General features: G+C 38.7%; 1 protein-coding gene across 15 annotated transcripts in view; it reads left to right on the forward strand.

The window, feature by feature from the left end:
• The window catches only part of ENOX2 (ecto-NOX disulfide-thiol exchanger 2), a 248277-nt gene that overhangs the window by 163296 nt on the left and 65892 nt on the right, over positions 1–19089 (forward strand). For 11 of the 15 annotated variants that reach the window (XM_031445409.2, XM_031445407.2, XM_031445411.2 and 8 more), the window contains one exon: positions 14549–14683. In XM_031445409.2, the coding sequence (XP_031301269.1) occupies positions 14587–14683 (97 nt within the window). In that variant the 5' untranslated portion in view covers positions 14549–14586. Of the gene's footprint in view, positions 1–1305; positions 1327–6891; positions 7018–14548; positions 14684–19089 lie in introns of those variants that run through there. The other 4 variants (XM_031445415.2, XM_010991557.3, XM_031445406.2 and 1 more) reach the window with 4 other exon arrangements.

The following is a 19089-nucleotide window of genomic DNA, read 5'->3' on the forward strand; positions in this document are numbered from 1 at the left end:
TTTAATTTAAAAAGTTAGAAAAAGACAGTGTGAATCAGTGGAAAAATAGGATTTGATATACAGAAACTAGCTTTGGATTTTTAAGGAACATTGCTCTTGAGAGCTAGGTGCACTTTGATAAAAACCTTAGCCAGCTTGCTCTGACAGTGGCTTCCACTGACATATCAGTTAGTTTCTCAAGAAGTTGTGATTCGTAAGGAGGACAGGCTTTCCCAAATTTTTTCTGGGGTCGTTGAGTGTTCCAGCTGCCTTGCTCCTCTCCTCCCCTCTCCTGCTTTTTGACAGTGAACTTCTAGCTTCTGGAAGAACAAAGGACAGTGAAACAGTGACATAGTCATTTGGGAATTTGAAGTTAAGTGCTTGAACTGTAACTATGGATTTATGGGTTGTTACCGAAAGACTTATCTTGTGGCTTTTCTTGGTGTTGGACCTGACAGAGAATGCAGTGAACGGGTGGGCCTGTATATTTATTTTCAGCACTGGTTGGTTTCTCTCTGGCCAATCTAGGCATGCTGTAAGCACAGGCTGACAGGAATTATGGCTTTTCTTCCACGTGGAAATAAGTGGATAAGCAAATACTCCCAGCCTGATTTTCTTTCCAATTCATTATTAACAGAGAATTCACCCTTTGTAATCATTTTCAGATCAAATTTATTCTACCAATCCCTGTAAGGTTTGTTCTGGAGATCATCACCAACCTGGACTTCTTTTATTTTTTAACAGCTTATATCTCCTCCATATTAATGCCAATTAAGGAAAAAAAACACAAATAGATTAAAGGTGATGTCACTAGTGGCCTGGAGATTCACTCAGGAAGAAAATTAAAGTTACAGCAGAAATGGATAAAAGGAAAGAAAGTCAATAGCTCACATGTGTTTGCTATTTGAACTACTACTGCTATATTAAAATATTCAGAACTATTGAATTAAATGGGGCAAAATACGTCATATATAAGATAGATTCCAGGAAAGGCGCTATTATTAATACTGTTCCAAAATTACAAACTGCCGAGCAAATCACTTGCATATGGATTGTTCCTGGAGTAGGCTGATACAGTGGGTGTCCTCTGCCCAGCTGTCAAAGGTCACAGCCATGGCCATAACCTCCCTTTGTCTTATTGGAAAGCTTGCCATGAAAAGCAACCTCTTCTCTTCCCTTCCCTAATTGCTTCCCATCCTGGTCATGGAGAATTGAGATGTGATACTAAGTTATTCTGGTTTCCCTTCACCACAGATGGGGTGATCATGAGAGAGCCTGGATGCAAATGCCATCCATGCTTTTGGAGAAAAAAGAATGGTTTTTGGCAGCAGGTCTGATGGGCCTTGGGTATGTATATACAGTGGGGGAGGAGGGTAACACTGGAAAATATTTTTGAGAATTTTATTAGCAGTACCACTCTTAGAAAATGCATCAATCAGATGAGAGGTATATAAATTAGTCCTGCTGTTCTTTCTGACAGTGTTTTTGGCAAAGAATTGTTTAAAGAGAAGCCATTTTGTTCTTTTTTGTTTAAATACATTCCCTACTTTTTATTATTAATGGTTGGTTCCCATACTGGTACTTACTTGTACTTTTCACCTGAAGGAATCATAATACTCCCTTCTCTCCCCACCCACAATGGCCCCTATTTTCCATAAGGTATCAGAAGTAATGCTTACTATGGCTAATATATTAATAATAATAATAATTACTAGTATTCTACTACTTCTTATTAAGCTAGGCACTGCAGTGGGCCTTTTTTCCCCACATATTTTCTCTTTAAATCCTTACCACAGCCCTATGAGAGAGGTACTACTCTTATCATCATTTTTCAGGTGTGAAAAGTGAAGAATAGAGACATTAAGTCACTTCCTTAGCATCACACAGCTAATAAGTGGCAGGCCAAAATTAGAACTCAGATCTAATCCAAAGCCCATGATCTTAACTACTGTTATAAGCCTATTTTTCTTTCATTCAGGGTCACACAGAATTAAGGGTTGAGAGTTTATTATGTTTGGTCTGGCAAAAGGCATAATGGGGGTTGATAGGAGTATGTTGTAGTTTTCAAAAAGCTCAGTCATTTTGAAACATGAAGGGTGGTAGAGACAGTGGGAAGTTCTGAATAGTAAAGGTTATTGTTTTCTGATTATTTGTCAACTTGAGGTGGAGTTTGAAAACCCAAATTAGGCTGCCTGTAGAGGTAAGGAAACTAGAAAGAGGCTAGGGCTGCTGGCGTAAAGCAGAGCCATTAGTCACTGCCTCCTGCGGCTGTATGTGTATATATAGCATTGCCCTTAATATTTGAGGATGACTCTGCTGAGACAGCTAGTTCTCAAGCCAAAGTTCCCATTATCAGTAGGATTTAACACTTGACTTGTTTATAGTGGTCATGGCCAGTGTCCCACCCTCCTGACTTAGACCATGGCCTTGTAGTTAGTGACTTGAAAGACAAGTCAGCAACATAGTCTAATACCTATCCTCTCAAGAGTCCAGTGAACTGGAGAACACAAAATGACTCCAGTTTTTTAACATTCTACTTTTAGGAGCAAGGAATAATAAGTAAACTGATATGGAAAGTATTCTCCACTCATGCCCATCTCCTCCAAACAGGAACAATTTCTATTTTAGGTTTTAGACTTAACACAAATACAGCCTCATCTTCTCCACTTTTAAGATATCCACAGTACCGAAACTGACTTATCTTTCAAAACTCACTTTAAAGTCGCCTCCAGCTTAGCATCACTTCCTCTATGCTCCCCTCCCTCCTCCACCACCACCTCTCATCAGAGTGGAGTAGCTGCCTCTCACTTCATATCTCTGTTTAGCCATTATCAAACTATACGATAATTTTGTTTTCATGTCTGTCTCTCCCACTAGTCTATGAGCCCCTCAAAGGGCAGGGAAACATGGGTTTTTTCACCTTGGTACCATGAAATGCTGCATGGATGTAACATGTTTGTTAAATTAATATTCAGAATGTATCCTGAAGCCCTGCCATAATCTCACTCAAAGATTCAGGTACATCGAGCATATATTGACCACCTGTGTTGTTTTCACCACAACCCTGTTAAAGGGGTGGTATCATTCTTATTTATAGATGAGGAAACTGACGCTCTGTGTTTCTCAAATTTGTAGTGGGTGTAAGAGTTATCTAGGGTGTTTGTTCAGCAGTCAGATTTCCTAGCACCTCCCAGATGAAAACATCAGCAGTGGACTCTGGAACTTGACTATTTAGCAAGCACTCCAGGTGATTCTGATGCACATGGTTGGACTGCACTTGGACAAACACGGGTGTAATTGCTACACCAGGAGTAAATAGTTGAGCCAGAGTTCAAACTCAGCCCTCCTAATTCCAGATCTAGCCCATGCTATATTTATCTTTGTTGTACTCTATCTCCTGTGGCAAGGAAGTGGATTGAAACATGTTGGAAAGATTTTCAGCAACAAAGGCTAAAGCAAAACGGCTTGTGGATTAACCCCAGGGCTGTTTATTTTTTCCCTCCAAGAGATCTTGCCAGACTTCCAACAGCATAACAGCAGGGTTGCCAAATCATCTCTTATGCAACTTACCTCAGAAAAGCATTGACCACAGAGTTTTGGGAACTTTCAGAGTTTATGCTTCTATTTTTTTCTTTCTCCATTCCCCCTCCATCACCAGCAATGCCATTAACTTAAAGAGGATGCTCAGGACCTGAAATACAGTTAGTCAGTTTGTTAAACATTAAGATTTCTAGTTGAAACCAGTAGCTACAACATTTGGGAGCCTGTCAGTAATATTAATGTGTGTGTTTCAAAACCAGGAAAAAAAATGTGTGGCTCAACAGGCAGTTAGTGGAGATGTTAAAGGAGCTGAGGTATGGTAGCATTTTTGTGGCCCATTTATGCTTTTGATGTTCTCACTCTGTTAGGTGAGGAAATATAGAATGAATGTGATGATGCAATCCTAAAGACTAGAGGGCCACAGTCCACCATTCAACCTAGACCAAGGTAATGTGAGTTCACTGGTATCTCAGAAGCTCAAGAAGTTAGGGGTGGAGAATTATGGACCTAAGTGCAGAAAAGCCAAAGAGAGCCTCTCTAGTACAGCTAGCCACTTCTCTTACCGACAGAGGAAGTTCTCCAAGATTCCTGTGGTGGAGCCTACTGGGATTCCTGGGCCCTTGCGTCTGACTTCAACCTATTTTCCTGGCTCACATTCAGCTAATAACCTTGAAGTGACAAGGACTATCTCTGAGATTCCTCAACTAATGCCAGCCCATCCTGAAATAACAAAGAAAACCCCTGGCTCCAGCTTAAAGAAGTGGAAGAAGAGACCCCAGTAGGGCAGCTGAATGGTTTCTTTCTTAAACAGAAAAAAAAGGAAGGGAGAGATAAAGGAAGTGAGGTTAAATCATGATTGAATACTTGCTCTGTGTTAGATATCGGGTTCAGCATTCTTTATACTGCAGTCTTAGGATAGAGTTCAGTGCCTAAAAGTATGGGCTGTGGAGCCATAGTACCTAAATCTGAATTTCACTCCAGCATTAATGCCATCTGTGACCTTGGGCTACTTCCTAACTTCTTTGTGTTTCCTTTTCCTTATCTGTAAAATGGGTCTAATGATAAATATTACCTGTCTCAGGATTGTTATGTGGATTAGATTACATAATACATATAAAGCCTTAAAACAGTATTTGGCACATAATAAGCATTTAACCATTATTAAGAATCAAAATTATTATCATTAACTTAGTACCTGAAAGATAGGTATCATTATCTCTAACTGCAGGTGAATAAACAGGCTAGAGTTTGTGGAACTTGCCTAAAGTCACACAGCTAGTAAGTAATAGAGCCAAGACTTGATTTTGTACCTGGCCCCAAGCTGTACTCCTTCCACTATACCCTGTTCCCTTCATAAACATAGAGTGTATACTGTGAATTCCTTGGAGAGGTCTATGCCAAAGGTCTTTGACCTTTTTCTTCCTCACTACACCCCCACCCCACTGGAACTGCCATCTGGATGGCTGACTTGACACCCTAGCTTCTTATATATCCAGTTTAAAACCTTGAACATCATTATAACTGTTCCAGTATGGAGGTGGCTGTCTCCAGGACCATTCAGCTTGTAGACTAGAACAATGAATCTTCCAGCATGAGGGTCAGTTTGTGAAAGCACCCTCTACCCTGAGGTCCTCATCTGCATACCTTGAGGATCAAGCTACTCTCTCCCACCCCTACCACACCACAGTCACAGCTCTTGTGAGAATAATTACCAACTGTATAAGCCAGCATAAAAACCCTTCCCTTTCCCTTTTATGTTTCCTTTTCCCTCCCCTTCCCTTCCCCCTTCTTCCCCAAGGAAGAATATATTGTGACATCCAGATCCCCTTGAGTGGCTCTCTGACCCATCCTTGGTAACACTCATAAGGAGATAAAGCCCTTGCCTGTCTAAATAGCGTCATCTCTCTCATGCCTCCTGGGAACCTTGTCTTACAAAAGCCCCCTCAGTTCTCTTACCCTGCACGGCCACAATGCAAGCTGTGGCGTCACTGCTGGTGACATCTGTGATCGGAGAGAGAGTAGGGTGTGCCTGAGGCTTCAGTGCATTGTTTACAAACAATGATGGATTGTTAAGTTTCAAAGAAAAGGAGCAGGGATTCAAAATAACACCTACAACACACAGTATTGCTCCATGAGCAATAAATACCAAACCTGGGTAAACCCTTGAGCCCCAGACTTAATGTAGACCCAAAATATGGTTTATCCTGCTGTTTCCTTTCCCTTAGCCAGAGAACAAAAAGTATCATGCTATTGAGTTTTAGGACACCCAACCCTGCCCTTGTGCCATAATCTTCCTTAACATACAATTCTTATGTGCCTACTGTATGCAAGGTCTAGTGTGTTATGCTAGAGATGGGGTTGTCTTCTGCATTCCATGCAAGGATTTTCTAGACGGCCTCTCTTTTCCTTTGGCATGATAATCCTAATGCTATTTCCAAGACTACTCTCTAAACAGAATCCCATCAGCCTTCCATGGCACCTGGACTCCTCACCATAAGGATCATTTCTTTGATGTGAAGCATAAAATTAACCATTCTAAAAATGCTAATATATTCATGGCTGAGAATGGGAGGAGTGTGATCAGATTAGTCCTAGCACAGTGGCAGAAGGGAGTAGGGCATAAATTTCAGAAGTTGGGATTGGCACGTGTGGTGGACAAGAAAGCATTGTGATGGAACCATGAGTATAAGGCACTCTCCAGTAAGAACATATGAAAATTGCTGCAATAGAGCTGGGTTTTTTAACCTTGGCAGTATGGACATTTGGGGCCAGATCATTGTTTGGGGGTGGGGGATTGTCCCACACATTGTAGGATGTTTAGCATTATCCCTGACCTCTACCCACCAGAAGTCAGTAGCACCTCCCCACTCCCAGTTGTGACAACTGAAGATGTCTCCAAATATTACCAAATGTGCCTTGGGAAGGGTAAACTTAGCCTCCATTAAGAACTACAATAGAGGACGTGGGGAGCACCCATCTGTAATGATGAGCGCTCTAGCCCTCCCAGCTCAAATATTCTATAACTTTCTGACTCCCCTAGTTTTTTTATAGGATAGTGGTTAAGAGCATGAACTGCGGAGCAAGACTGCCTGGGTTTGAATCCCAGCTCCATTGTAAGCTAATATATGACCATGGACAGATTGCTTAACCTCTGTTTCTTGTTACCTCATCAGTAAAATGGGGATAATGAGAGGTCCTACTTCGTAGGGTTGTGAGTTTTAAATTAATGTAAATAATGTGCCTAGGACAGTACCTGGCATGTAATAAGAATTAAAGAAATGTTAACTATTATTAGACTTGTTATATAATTACTATCATTAACACTGTTATTCACCATTTGTCTAAGTCCTGGTATGTTCCAGAGGTCTGATGTGTCACCCAGCTTTGGATCGCTATCTTCCTTCTGCAGAAATGACTAGAGAGCTAAGTTCATGGTTCAGGACCACACAATGCAAAGTGGTTTTAGATGGATGTGGGTCTATGAAATAGGCGTTGCAGGTAAGCCCCACTTTGTAAATTCTGAGTTCTTACAGAGTTCACTTATTTAAAAGCACACTTATTGGCACATACTTTGAGGTAGTCACTGTAGAATATACAAAAGTAAATGAGGTTTACCCCTATCCCCAAGGTACTAACAAATATGACTGCTACATGCACATTTATTTTAGTAAATTTAATTGCCTTAAATTCTCAAAGAAATTTCAGTCGGTTCCTTCTTACCCATAAAGAATTTCTCTGTGATGAAAAATTATCTCCCCATCTCCAGACTTACCTTTCTTAAAGTTTGTATTTCTATAATTTTGATTCTCTCATATCATAGCATGGTAGGATTATAATACCCCAAATTACCACCATTTTATCTTCTTCTCTCTCCATTTAAAATATTCATAAGAACCCCACCAAAATATATTTTATCTTAATACAACAACAGAATAGTACCCTATTCTGAATAGCTTGGCATCTGCTTCTGGGAAGAACAATGTCTGTGCAGGACTCCCTTCTACATACTCATAGATCTCCTTATTAATTTGTTTAAAAGTGTTTGCTGAACATCTACTCTATGTCAGAAATGGTGTTTAGGCACTAGGAATTACAAGGAGGAATAAGGGATTACAGAGTCTAGGAGGAGAAAGAGCCATAGAAAGAGGTGATAAAAATATAATGTTGTAAGAGCTGTGATAGTAATGTTTTCAGTGAGCTAGGGGAACACAGGAAATAAAGGGGCTCTTTGGAGGGAGTTTAGTGTGATGGATGAGACTGTGGGCATTGGCATCAGAGCTGCCTGGGTCTGTATCCCTGTTCTACCACTTATTAGCTGAGTGATATTGAGCTGATTACTTAAATTCTCTCTGCCTCAGTTTCATTATCTGTAAAATGTAGTGTAATAATTCATATTTATGCTGTATCTCTCAGTAGACTTTGAGCTCTTCAAGGGCTGGGACTACTTCATCACCATCATCATCATCATCATCATCCTAACTATTACCATGTCATTATTACCACTTACTAAGTGCTCAATATGACCCAGAAACCATGTTAAATTCTTTACCCACATTATCTAATTTAATCTTTAACAAATCTATAAAGTAGCTACTATCAAGTAAGACCAAGGATGAGGCCTGTTTGACTCACCAGAATGTCTTCAGCATCTAGAGTGATGCTTAACACATAGAAAATGTTCAATGAACATACAGTAAATATGAAAGGAAGGCTGGAAGGCAGACTGGCAAAAAGTAAAGAGAGAAAGAGAATGAGAATGAGCACGTTACAGTCACTAAGTAGTAGAGCTAAACTCTGGTCCAAAGCCATCTGATTACCAAACCCATGCTCTTAATCACTAGACAAGGTTATTTTCTACTCTTAGGAGACTTTCAATAGATGTTTGTTGATAAAATCCTTTCCTCAACTTTGTACAATGCTGTGTAACATCTAGCAAGCATACAAAACAATGGATATAAAACAGAGAACAAAACAGAGAATTAGAAGATAATAAATCATCAGAGAAGAAGAGCTTATGTCTTAACAAAATATATTTGGCAAGACGGCACCAACGTAATGAACTTACTTCAAAGGAAATAAAGGAAACATTTGAAATAGTTAACTCCACTATAGGATGGGGTGTATCACAGAATGTGTGTGTGTGTGTGTTGTCCTCAAGATCAGATCACTGAGAGTAATTGATGACTTAATCAGTGAAGCATAAACAATGCAAAGATAAACAAACAGATGGCAGTAGTGATTTGATAGTTATGGGGTGGTGCCAGGTTAAAGTGGATGTTCACTTCTCAATCTTTTATTCTTTTGGTGCTAATGATCACTTGTTCCTAGTGCCATATCTTCAATCAGCTTACCCAGAGGGTACTCATTTACTACCACTCTACAACTTGTGTTCTCTTGAGGAGTTGCCACACAAGCAGAACAAGAAAACCAGCATAGCAGGACACTTGGTGTCCTACAGACTTGGGTGAGGTATTTTGAAGAGCATTTGACAACCACAGGCACTTGCCTTCTGAATATTCTTTCCTGCTGCCAGTGAGCGTAGGACTCATGGGAAAATGAGCAATCTCTTCCTTTAGTGACGTGGGACTACTTTTATAAAACACTTAAAGAAATTGCTGGATGTCCATTTTTAGTCTGGAAACTGAATCCAAGACTTAACTTTTCCACGTTAAGTGATGATTCGTAACAGATGTTTAGCACAGCATGTTTTGTTAGTGCAGACTTTAAATCCAGATTGCTGCCAGAGATGATCATCTGGGATTTCTCTTTGAAAGTAAAAATTTACAAGCTTACTTATATGTATGACTGTGTCTATATGGGAAAAAGATTATAACTAACAAGATCAAACTGAATTATTAGTTGGGTCCATCTATCCCTGGTTGTAACACTAAGTAAATCCCTACATGTAAATCAAGTTGTCCTGGAGAGAGAATAAGTTTAGAAATTATGTCATCCCTTTTAAGACAATTTATCATTCTGAAAAGATATACAAATAATCACTCTGTGTCATTGCATGGATTGATTATTGTGCCCCAAATCAGTGTAAGTTGATTTCCTTCATTCACTCCAATATTTTTTGAATACCTACTTCATACCAGACACTAAACTAAGAAATGGGGGAACAAAGATGCCCCAAACCCAGTCCCTGACCTAAAGGAGCATGCAGGCTAGCAGAAGAGAGACATGTATCCAGTAGCTATAATTCAAGGCAGTCAATGGTAAATGTTCAGTTGTTCTTCCTTCCTGGAATGCTCTTCAACCCTACTCCTCCATTCACTAACTAGAGGAAAATCCTACCCCTCCTTAAAGACTCATTTCAAATAATTCTTTGCCACTGAAGACTTCCCTGGCTATTCTTCATCTCCTCCAACCCCCAACCCCAAACACATATCTGCAAACCCATTCCAGCATATTTCATTACCCCTTCTGTATCCTGTAGCACTTGACTTTTAGTTTTTGATACAATACTTACTACAGTGATTTGTGTTTGATTGTTTATGTGTCATGCCTCTCATTGTATATGGAGTTCTTCCAGAGCAGTAAATGAGTTTTGTTCATCTCTGTATTCCTAGTCCCTAGCACAGAACCTAGTACATAGTAAGATACAATAAAATGTTTGGGGAGAAGTGAGAGAATAAGCAAACATGGGAAAATCAAATTCTAGATAAAATACTATGAGAACACATAGAAAGGAGTAATTCATTCCAGTGAGGTGGCTTCAGAGACAAGGTGGCATTTGAGACCACCTTTGAAAAATGTGTAGGATTTGACAGGTGGAGATGGGTGTTGAGGAAGGGGAGGGAGGTGAGAAGGGCATTTAAAGCAGAACTCCTTAAGGATTTAAGAATCAAGTTCATTATAGCAAAATAATGCTGTTAAATTACACATGTTCCCTATCTATTCATGTAAACAAGCCTAGCAGGAACTGTAGTTGCTAACATTTTAACAGGCACTGTGAATTAATATGTAGTTTGAAAATAGTGATACTATGCTGTCCTTTAAAAAAAAACTAATAATTTAGATAATTCTCTACTCACACCCACCAAATTAGTCCAGAGTGTGGCTCGTTGGTACATTGTAAATTCTTTGATCTCAGAACTCTTTATTGAGAATAATTCCTGATTTTCTCCTATTTCCCAGGCCTGCAGAGCCAATGAGTAGCCACACTGTTACAAAAATTATTTTCGACATGGGGGCCCAATTCTTCTTAAAAACTACCTGTTTCCACTGGAAGTCATTCTCTAGCCAGCAGAAAAAAAATCAGAGTGCAAACTCAGTAATGTCTAAAGGTCCCTTCCAGCTACAACATTCTCTAAAAGTTTGTCTCCCCTAGTTGGGGCTGGAAGTCAGGATGAACCTAATGATCACTATATAAACTCTTGACCAATGGATATTTACTGCCCCATGTTTGTTTTCTTGATAATATTTACAAAGAGGCTATTTCTAGACTTCTTATATGCCTACAAGGAAAGCACTGAAAACTGGGTGTAAGGACTAGAGCTCCTACGGATGGAGAAATCACCAGTTTGGAAATGTGACTTCTGATTGCAGTAAGAAATGCTTAGGGCCACCAATCACTCTGTTGAGGGGATGGTTTATGGAGAGGAAGCATAGGCATAGGGGAATAATAAAAACTAGTATTTAAGAAATAATTTTTTGGACATTTATATTTGCTTATAATGACCAATCAGTGACCACAAAATAGCACTTGTATAAATAACCCAGCCAAGGATCATCCCTCATACTGCCAGGTTGGAAGGATGTGATGGACGGACATTAGCAAGCTACTATTAGAATAGAGTTGCCTTGGGGGTGTAACTGGTAGGAGTGCATACTGGGAGGTAGTAGGAAAGCAATGGAAAGTTGGTTGTTTTTTTTTTTTGTATGGATATTGGTAATCAGAGAAAAACTTCCCAAAATAAAAGATGTTTTGTGCTCAGATGATTTACGGCTATATCTCTCCCAACTGTGCAATATATATATATATATATATATCCCACTTCCAAGTCTTTGCTTATGTCATCCCTGCTCTGGAATGCCTTACCCCCTCTTCTTCACCTATCTAATAACCACCCATAACTCAAGATATTCTATAGAAATCTGGACCATTCTTTCAAATCCTATCTTCTCCACAAAGCCTTTCCCACCTACTCAAACCACAGTAGCTCTTCATTCCTTAAACTTCCGTAACATTTCTAGTCTATAACATTTGACTCTTTAATTGTTTCCTAACTGTTTAATTAGGAGATACTAAATCATGGTGGCTAGAAGTACACATCTTGTGTGACCTTGGACTATATATATAAAACCCTTCAAATCCCCTCATCTGTTAAATGGAGATATAAAGATCCCCCATCTCATAGGGTTGTTGTGTAAGTTAAATGAAAATAATGCATGCCAAGAGCTTTACCTAGCATATGGCAAATATTCAATAAATAGGGGTAGTAATGGATGGAGGTGGTTAGAGTAATGATAATAGTAATAATCATCACCAGCATCATTGGTCTCTTCAATTAGATTGTATAACCTTTGAAGGCAGGGGCTATGTCTCCTATCTGCTTGTACTCTGGTATCCTCCTAACCCTCAGAATACTCAGTTGGCCAAATTGATTTGTGTTTATTATGTGTCCAGCTCAGTAGTACTGCCTCAAAGATAAGAAGTTACATCAGGAATATAATTGTTCCTTTTCATTGCTACTGTGGAAACCCATGGATGTTTTTTCTTGGTTTGCATGTATGAGTAGATGTATGGAAGCTGCTAAAGTAATTATATGCAACTAGACTATGAGAAGAATGGGTAACCTCTTAATCATCCCAAGCTCCTGTGGTATGTACACTTGAAAAAAGAAAACTTGGAAAACTACAAAATTCTGATGAAGAAAGTCAAAGAAGAACTAAAATAAATGGAGAGATGTTTCATGTTAATGGATAGGAAGACACGGTATTGTCAGGATGTCAGTTCTTCCCAACCTGATTCAATGCAATTTCAATCAAAACCTAAGCAAGTTATTTTCTGGATATCTAAAAAACTGACTCTGAAGTTTATGTGGAGAAGCAAAAGACCCAAAATAGCCAACATAATATTGGAAGGAGAAAAATAAAGTTGGAAGACTGACACTACCCAACTTCAAGACTTACTGTAAACCTACAGTAATCAAGACAGGGTGGTATTGATGAAAAAATAGACAAATAGTTCAATGGAACAGAATAGAGAGCCCAGAGGTAGATCCTCATAAATAAAGTCAACTGATTTTTGACAAAGGAGCAAATGCAATACAATGGAGCAAAGATAGTCTCTTCAACAAATGTGCCAGGACAACTGGACAACCATATGCAAAAAAAAAATGAATCTAGACACAGATCTTATATCTATCACAAAAACTAACTCAAAATGGATCATAGGCCTAAATGTGAAATGCAAAACTATAAAACTCCTAGAAAACAACATAAGAGAAAACCCGGATGACTTTGAATATGGCAATGATTTTTTTAAATATAACACCAAAGTCATGATCCATGAAAGAAATTATTGATAAGCTGGGCTTCATTAAAATTTAAAACTTGCGAGAGACAATGTCAAGAGAATGAGAAGACAAGCCACAATCTTGAAGAAAATATTTACAAAATACACATATGATAAAGGACTGTTATCTAAAATATACAAAGAACTCTTAAAACTCAACAATAAGAAAACAAACAACCTGATTTTAAAAATGGGCCAATGACTAGTAGACACCTCACCAAAGAAGATATATGGATGGTAAATAAGCATTTGAAAAGATATTCCACATCATATGTCATCAGGGCAATGCAAATTAAAACAATGAAATACCACTACACACCTATTAGAATGGCAAAATCCAGAACACTGACAACACTAAATACTGATAAGGATGTGAATCAATAGGAACTGTCATTTATTGGTGGTAGGAATGCAAAATGGTACAGCCACTTTGGAAGACAGGTTGGAGGTTTCTTACAAAACTAAATACGCTCTAACCATAAAATCCAGTGATTGTGTTGCTTGGTATTTACACAAAGGAGTTGAAAACTTATGTTGACACAAAAATGTACACACAATTGTTTATAGCAGTTTTATTCATAATTGCCAGAATTTGGAAGTAATCACCATGTCCTTCAGTGAAAAGATAATAAACTGTGGTATATCCAGACAATGGAATATTATTCAGGGGAAAAATGAAATGAGCTCTGGAACCACAAAAAGACATGGAGGAAACTTAAATGCATATTCCTAAGTGAAGGGAGCCAATCTGAAAAGGCTACATACTGTGCGATTCTAACTATATGACATTCTAGAAAAGGCAAAACTATGAAGAGAGTAAAAAGATCAGTGGTAGCTGCAGTTAGGGGAGGTGGGGAAGTAGGAATAAGCAGAGAACAAAGGATTTTTAGGGCATTGGAAATACTCTTTATGATACTATAGTGATGGATATATGTTATTATGCATTTTTCAAAACCTGTAGAATGTAAAACACCAGAGTGAAACCTAATGTAAACTGTGGCTTTTGGATGATTAGGATGTGTCAATGTAGGTTCATCAGTTGCAACAAATGTAGCACTCTGGTGGGGGATTTTGATAATAGGAGAGGCTATGCATGTGTAGGGGTAGGAGGTATGTGTGAACTCTCTGTACTTTCCCCTCAATTTTGTTGTAAACCTAAAACTGCTCTAAAAAATTAAAATCTTCATGACTTTAGAAACAAAAATGAAGGAAGGAAAGAAGGAAGAAGGGAAGGAAGGGAAGAGTGAGGGGAGAGGGATAGAGGAGGAGAGAAAGAGAGAAAGAAACACTAAAATGCCATCTGGTAAATTGCTTTCAAATTCTATGACTTCCTGACAGTTCAAGCTGTACTGTTTCAACCCTTGTAAAGGGCTGGAGTTAAGACCTTATCCATCACTTGTCCATCAGTCCATTTCTGTAAAGAGTTTGCCAGAGTTTACATTGGTAAGTAAACTAGATACTGAAACCTAAATGCAACAAATTATTTTGCTTGTCATTTCTTTTTAGCTGATAATAGTAGAACTCTGAATGTGGATTCCACTGCAATGACGCTACCTATGTCTGATCCAACTGCATGGGCCACGGCAATGAATAATCTTGGAATGGCACCGCTGGGAATTGCTGGACAACCAATTTTACCTGGTATGCTATTTTTAATCACCTCACAAGTGTTTTTTTTTATTGACCATGTGGACATAAATATAACAGTATGACACAACTTATTTTGAAGTTGACATTTACCAGATTCTGCCTAGAGTGTTCATTTTTGTAATCTGAGCTTTACAGGCTGGGTGGCCAGTAGTTACTAGTATACTACCTATTGCACTATGGGCAAGCTAGGGGTATATCTGATGCAGGATATGGTCACTGAACATTTAAATAGCTCATTGAAATAAAAATACAACAGGATTTGGCAAGTAATTACAAAGTTTGTCTAATTTTAGAGATTTCTTAGAGGAGGCAAATAAACACAGAGCTAGGAACTGACTTAGATAGCCCAAAAATCTTAGGTTCATAAAGGGAAGGATAGCAGATAGTGGGGAACATCCCAAAGACTATTGTTGATGTTGAATAACTGTTCATATTTTTTAAACAAAGTAACCTGTAAGAGAATGGGCATGGTGTACTAACTCCATTTCCACTAAGGATAAAACCAGAAGGAAAATGCCATATCATCTGAAGGGCTTAGTTTAGACACAAAAAAGCTTCCTGGACTGTCAGAGCCATTAACCATTAAATGGGTTTATGGAGACATTAGGGAATTGACGTATCAGGAAGCCTAGGGTGCTTTTTAAAACATCCTAAACATTAATCTCCCCAGATTCACTTACTGTGATCCACCTTAAAAGCATGACAGGACCAGGCCAACCTACGACCTTGCTACTTAAAGTGTGGTCTGCATAACCTGGGAGCTGTTAAGAATCCCAGAGTCTCAGGCCACAGCCCAGACCTACTGAATCAGAAGCTGCATTTTAACATGATCCCCAGGTGATTCATAAGCAAGTTAAGGTTGAGAAACACATTAAAGTTGAGAATGACGCCACTTTGTTGTGCCATTTGTTTATATAGTTAGTTACCCCCAAAAACCCCCAAGATAATTTCACAGTTCCAGCCCAGATTTTGAATCCTTGTAGGTTATAATTTGGGTGAAGTAGACTAGGTAACAACAATACTTAATAATCTTAATAATAAATTAAGAAATGTTATTACATTGAAGCTAGGGAACAAGCATAAAAAAGCCAAACAAAGAAAAAATATGTAAATGAGAAATGGGTGGAGGAAAAAAGAGCTTAGATGTTCTATACGTGGCAGAGGCAAAGAACTGTCCCACCAAACTAGAATTCATACCATAGACTATAGTCAACTAGCTACATCCTACTTCAATAGACCGACTATGATTGAAATGAACAACCAAGAATTCTCTGAAGGCTAGAATGATTGGACCTTGTATCTCCTTAGGTTTGAAATGACTAGTGGTGCCAATCTGGGACCAGCAGGTGTTATGACAGGAGCCAGTATTGCATAGTGGCTAAGAATTCAGACTCTGGAGTCAGTCTGCCTGACTTTCAAGCCTGTTTCTTTTACTACTTCACCTTGGGTAGTTACATATCTTCTTTGAGACTCAATTTCCTCATTCATAAAATCAGACTACTAGTACCTAACCCTTAGGGTTATTGTAAGAATTAAATTGTGCTTAGCACAATGCCTGGCACATAGTGCATGCTCAAAAATGTTGGCTGTTAAAATACTTTAAAAATAATTATTATTTCTCATAAATATTTCCAAAGCAGTTTATATTTAGTTTTTCTTCATTATTTCATTATAATAGAATTTAAACTAAAATCTTATGTATTATTTTATAGTTCCATATGGGGTGGTCCTTAATCACAATCTCTTATAGTCAAAAGTGACTAGATTATCTGATTTGGCTTAAATATTACCAGTTTATGGAAGTCTGAACTGTGTGTCCCAGGAAAAATCTTGAGGCCAAATCTGCTCTAATACCAAGGGAACTAAATATTAGCTTACATCAGATTATTTGTAAATTACCACATCTAAATATAAATCTATGCTCACAAAGTAATCTTCAGTGCTTAGTCACCCATCTATAATACGGAGCAAAAAAGGCCTAGTATTGAGAGTAAAAAATTCATCCAAGTTATCATTACAGCTCTAAAGCTTGTGTTGAGGTCAATATTAGGTCTAGAAAATTGAGGTAGGTTCTCTTAACAGTAGCTGAGGGGGCTATTTCTGCAGAGACAGTACCTTTCTTAGTATTTAATAACACAGGCCTCAAAGACAAGCTGCTTGGGTTGAATCCTGGCCCTGCCACTTGCTAGCTATGTGACCTTGAGCAAGTTACTTGACCTATTTGTACCTTAGTTTTCTCATCTGTAAAATGGGGTAGTTATAGTATGTACCTCATAAGATTGCTATGAAGGTTAAATAATATACTTAGCACAATGCTTGGTATATAATAAGCACTCAATAAAGGTTAACTGGCATCATTATTATTGCTGTTAGTCATACTACATGTTCTTTAAGATGAAGGAAATACTAACATACTTCTTTCAAATAGCTGCTAAGCTCCCACTTAAATTGAAAGTACTTGGGTGCTGTGCAGCCACTGTCAGCTCTAATGAGTGTTCATCACATTAGAACACTCAAGAGTGATTTTAATTTCTGCTTCTAATCCCTTTTCCTCCCTCTTGTTTTCTTAAGGACTATGAAGAAATGGCTTCTCAGGGTCCCCTTCAACCTTGTGATTCAGTGATCATTGAGTTATGCTCCAGGGAAAGTTACTTGACTTTTTGGAAACCTGGTCTTAGAAGTACCGATATTTAGTTTAGCAGTGCCCTTGTTGTCTTAAAAGTATATGAGGCAGTAGCACTAGGCTGAGACATACTTTGTAAAGCTATGTGTAAAACTACTTCAGTTATATGTGAACTGATTTTTCTCCTCTCCGTATTATTTTGGGAAGGCAGTTTCATCATCAAAATTAGAACATGGGTTCTGAATATAGACTGCCTAAGTTCAAATAAATCCCTGCCCTGCCATTAAGTAGCTGTGTAACCTTTAGCAGGTAACTTAACCTCTCTATGCCTCAATTTCTTCATTTGTAAAAACAGAGATAATAATAGCACCTATGGCATAGGGTTGTTATAAGGATTAATGAGTTAATACATGTAAAGTCTTAGAATGATGTCTGACTCACAGTGAGTCAATGAACTCAGCTATGATTAAAACTATTATTTCAAGTTCACATCTGATATATGGCTCATAAAAAGTTAAATTATGGCTTATTTCTATTCTTAACAACAGTGAAGTATAATGAATGCAGGGGTGAATTTTTCCCCGGAGAAGTACTGGACAATGGCAGGTGAAGAGAATAGTATGTGTCTGACAGTACTAATGACCGCTCCCTGTGAATCTGGTGGGGAGTCCACAGAAATAGAAAGTTGACACCACACTCCAATGCTGCCTACCCTTCTTCTTGCTAAAGTCTGGGGAACAGGGTGCCACTCTTTTATGTAATGTTTTAAATGAATGGGATAAAACATCCCCCTAGTCCTCTTCCTACTGCCCCAAATTCCTTAAAATGGAAAAGGCCGCAAATGAGCCACATAGAACTGTTCCCTGAGGTCACCCATTGATGGCTTAGTAATTCAGCTACTTTTCTGCCCCTTAGGAGGTTTCCTACTGAGCCAGCAGACTTTTCTTTGTCCGGTCTCATCTGGCCTATCTGTGACAACAGAAAAGGCTTTTGGCGTTGATGAAAAACAAATAATACATACGGTTTCTTGACTTCCCCCAGAGAGCTCAAATCCATACTGTCATGGATACTGAGTCTCTTGGACACATAGTTGTCATCAGGGCAATGTCTGACTTATTATATTCATCAAGTGAGGAGCAGAGACAGGCCATCTCTGGGGTTTGGTGTGGAGCTCCCTTTTATCTATCATAGTATTTTTTTGTACAACTGCTGTTCAATAAAGTTAATCCACAATGATGGCAGATTAGGGGGTCCCCTCTGGCTGGCAGCTGTCTTTCCTGCAAGAGTATTTGCTTTTCCAAGCCGATCAAATAAGACTAATGTTAGTTTTCACATGAAGGGAGGCACCAAAAAAGAGTCAGGCTGCCTTTTTAAGGAGAGTTGTTCTGCCTGTCATCCCAGATGAATCCAAGAATGGACTGAATAAGGGATACTTGCTGAATACTGCATGCTGCTCCCTTTATTTTCCCCTCAATTAAAATATCATTAGCATACAGATGTGGAGCCTGTGAAGTCCCAAAGAAGGAGAAATGTTCTTCATTATAGTGTCTCCACTGTATTGTCTATGCCTCCTCCATAATGAGAGATGTTAGAAAATACAGACTCATGGACCTTATTCCCAGAAAAAGACCCTGCCCATCTATGAGTATTGTCATTCTTAAGGAAGCAGTTCTCACTGGACCCAGCAGGCCAGCTCTGATGAGAACAGAAAGAAAGATTGAAGATGTGTGACCATGACAGGCCACTGTTTTGCAAGCTCCTCAAGGAGGCCCAG

The sequence above is a fragment of the Camelus dromedarius genome, chromosome X, assembly GCF_036321535.1.
Source record: "Camelus dromedarius isolate mCamDro1 chromosome X, mCamDro1.pat, whole genome shotgun sequence".
In the NCBI taxonomy this organism is placed as follows: Eukaryota; Metazoa; Chordata; class Mammalia; order Artiodactyla; family Camelidae; genus Camelus; species Camelus dromedarius.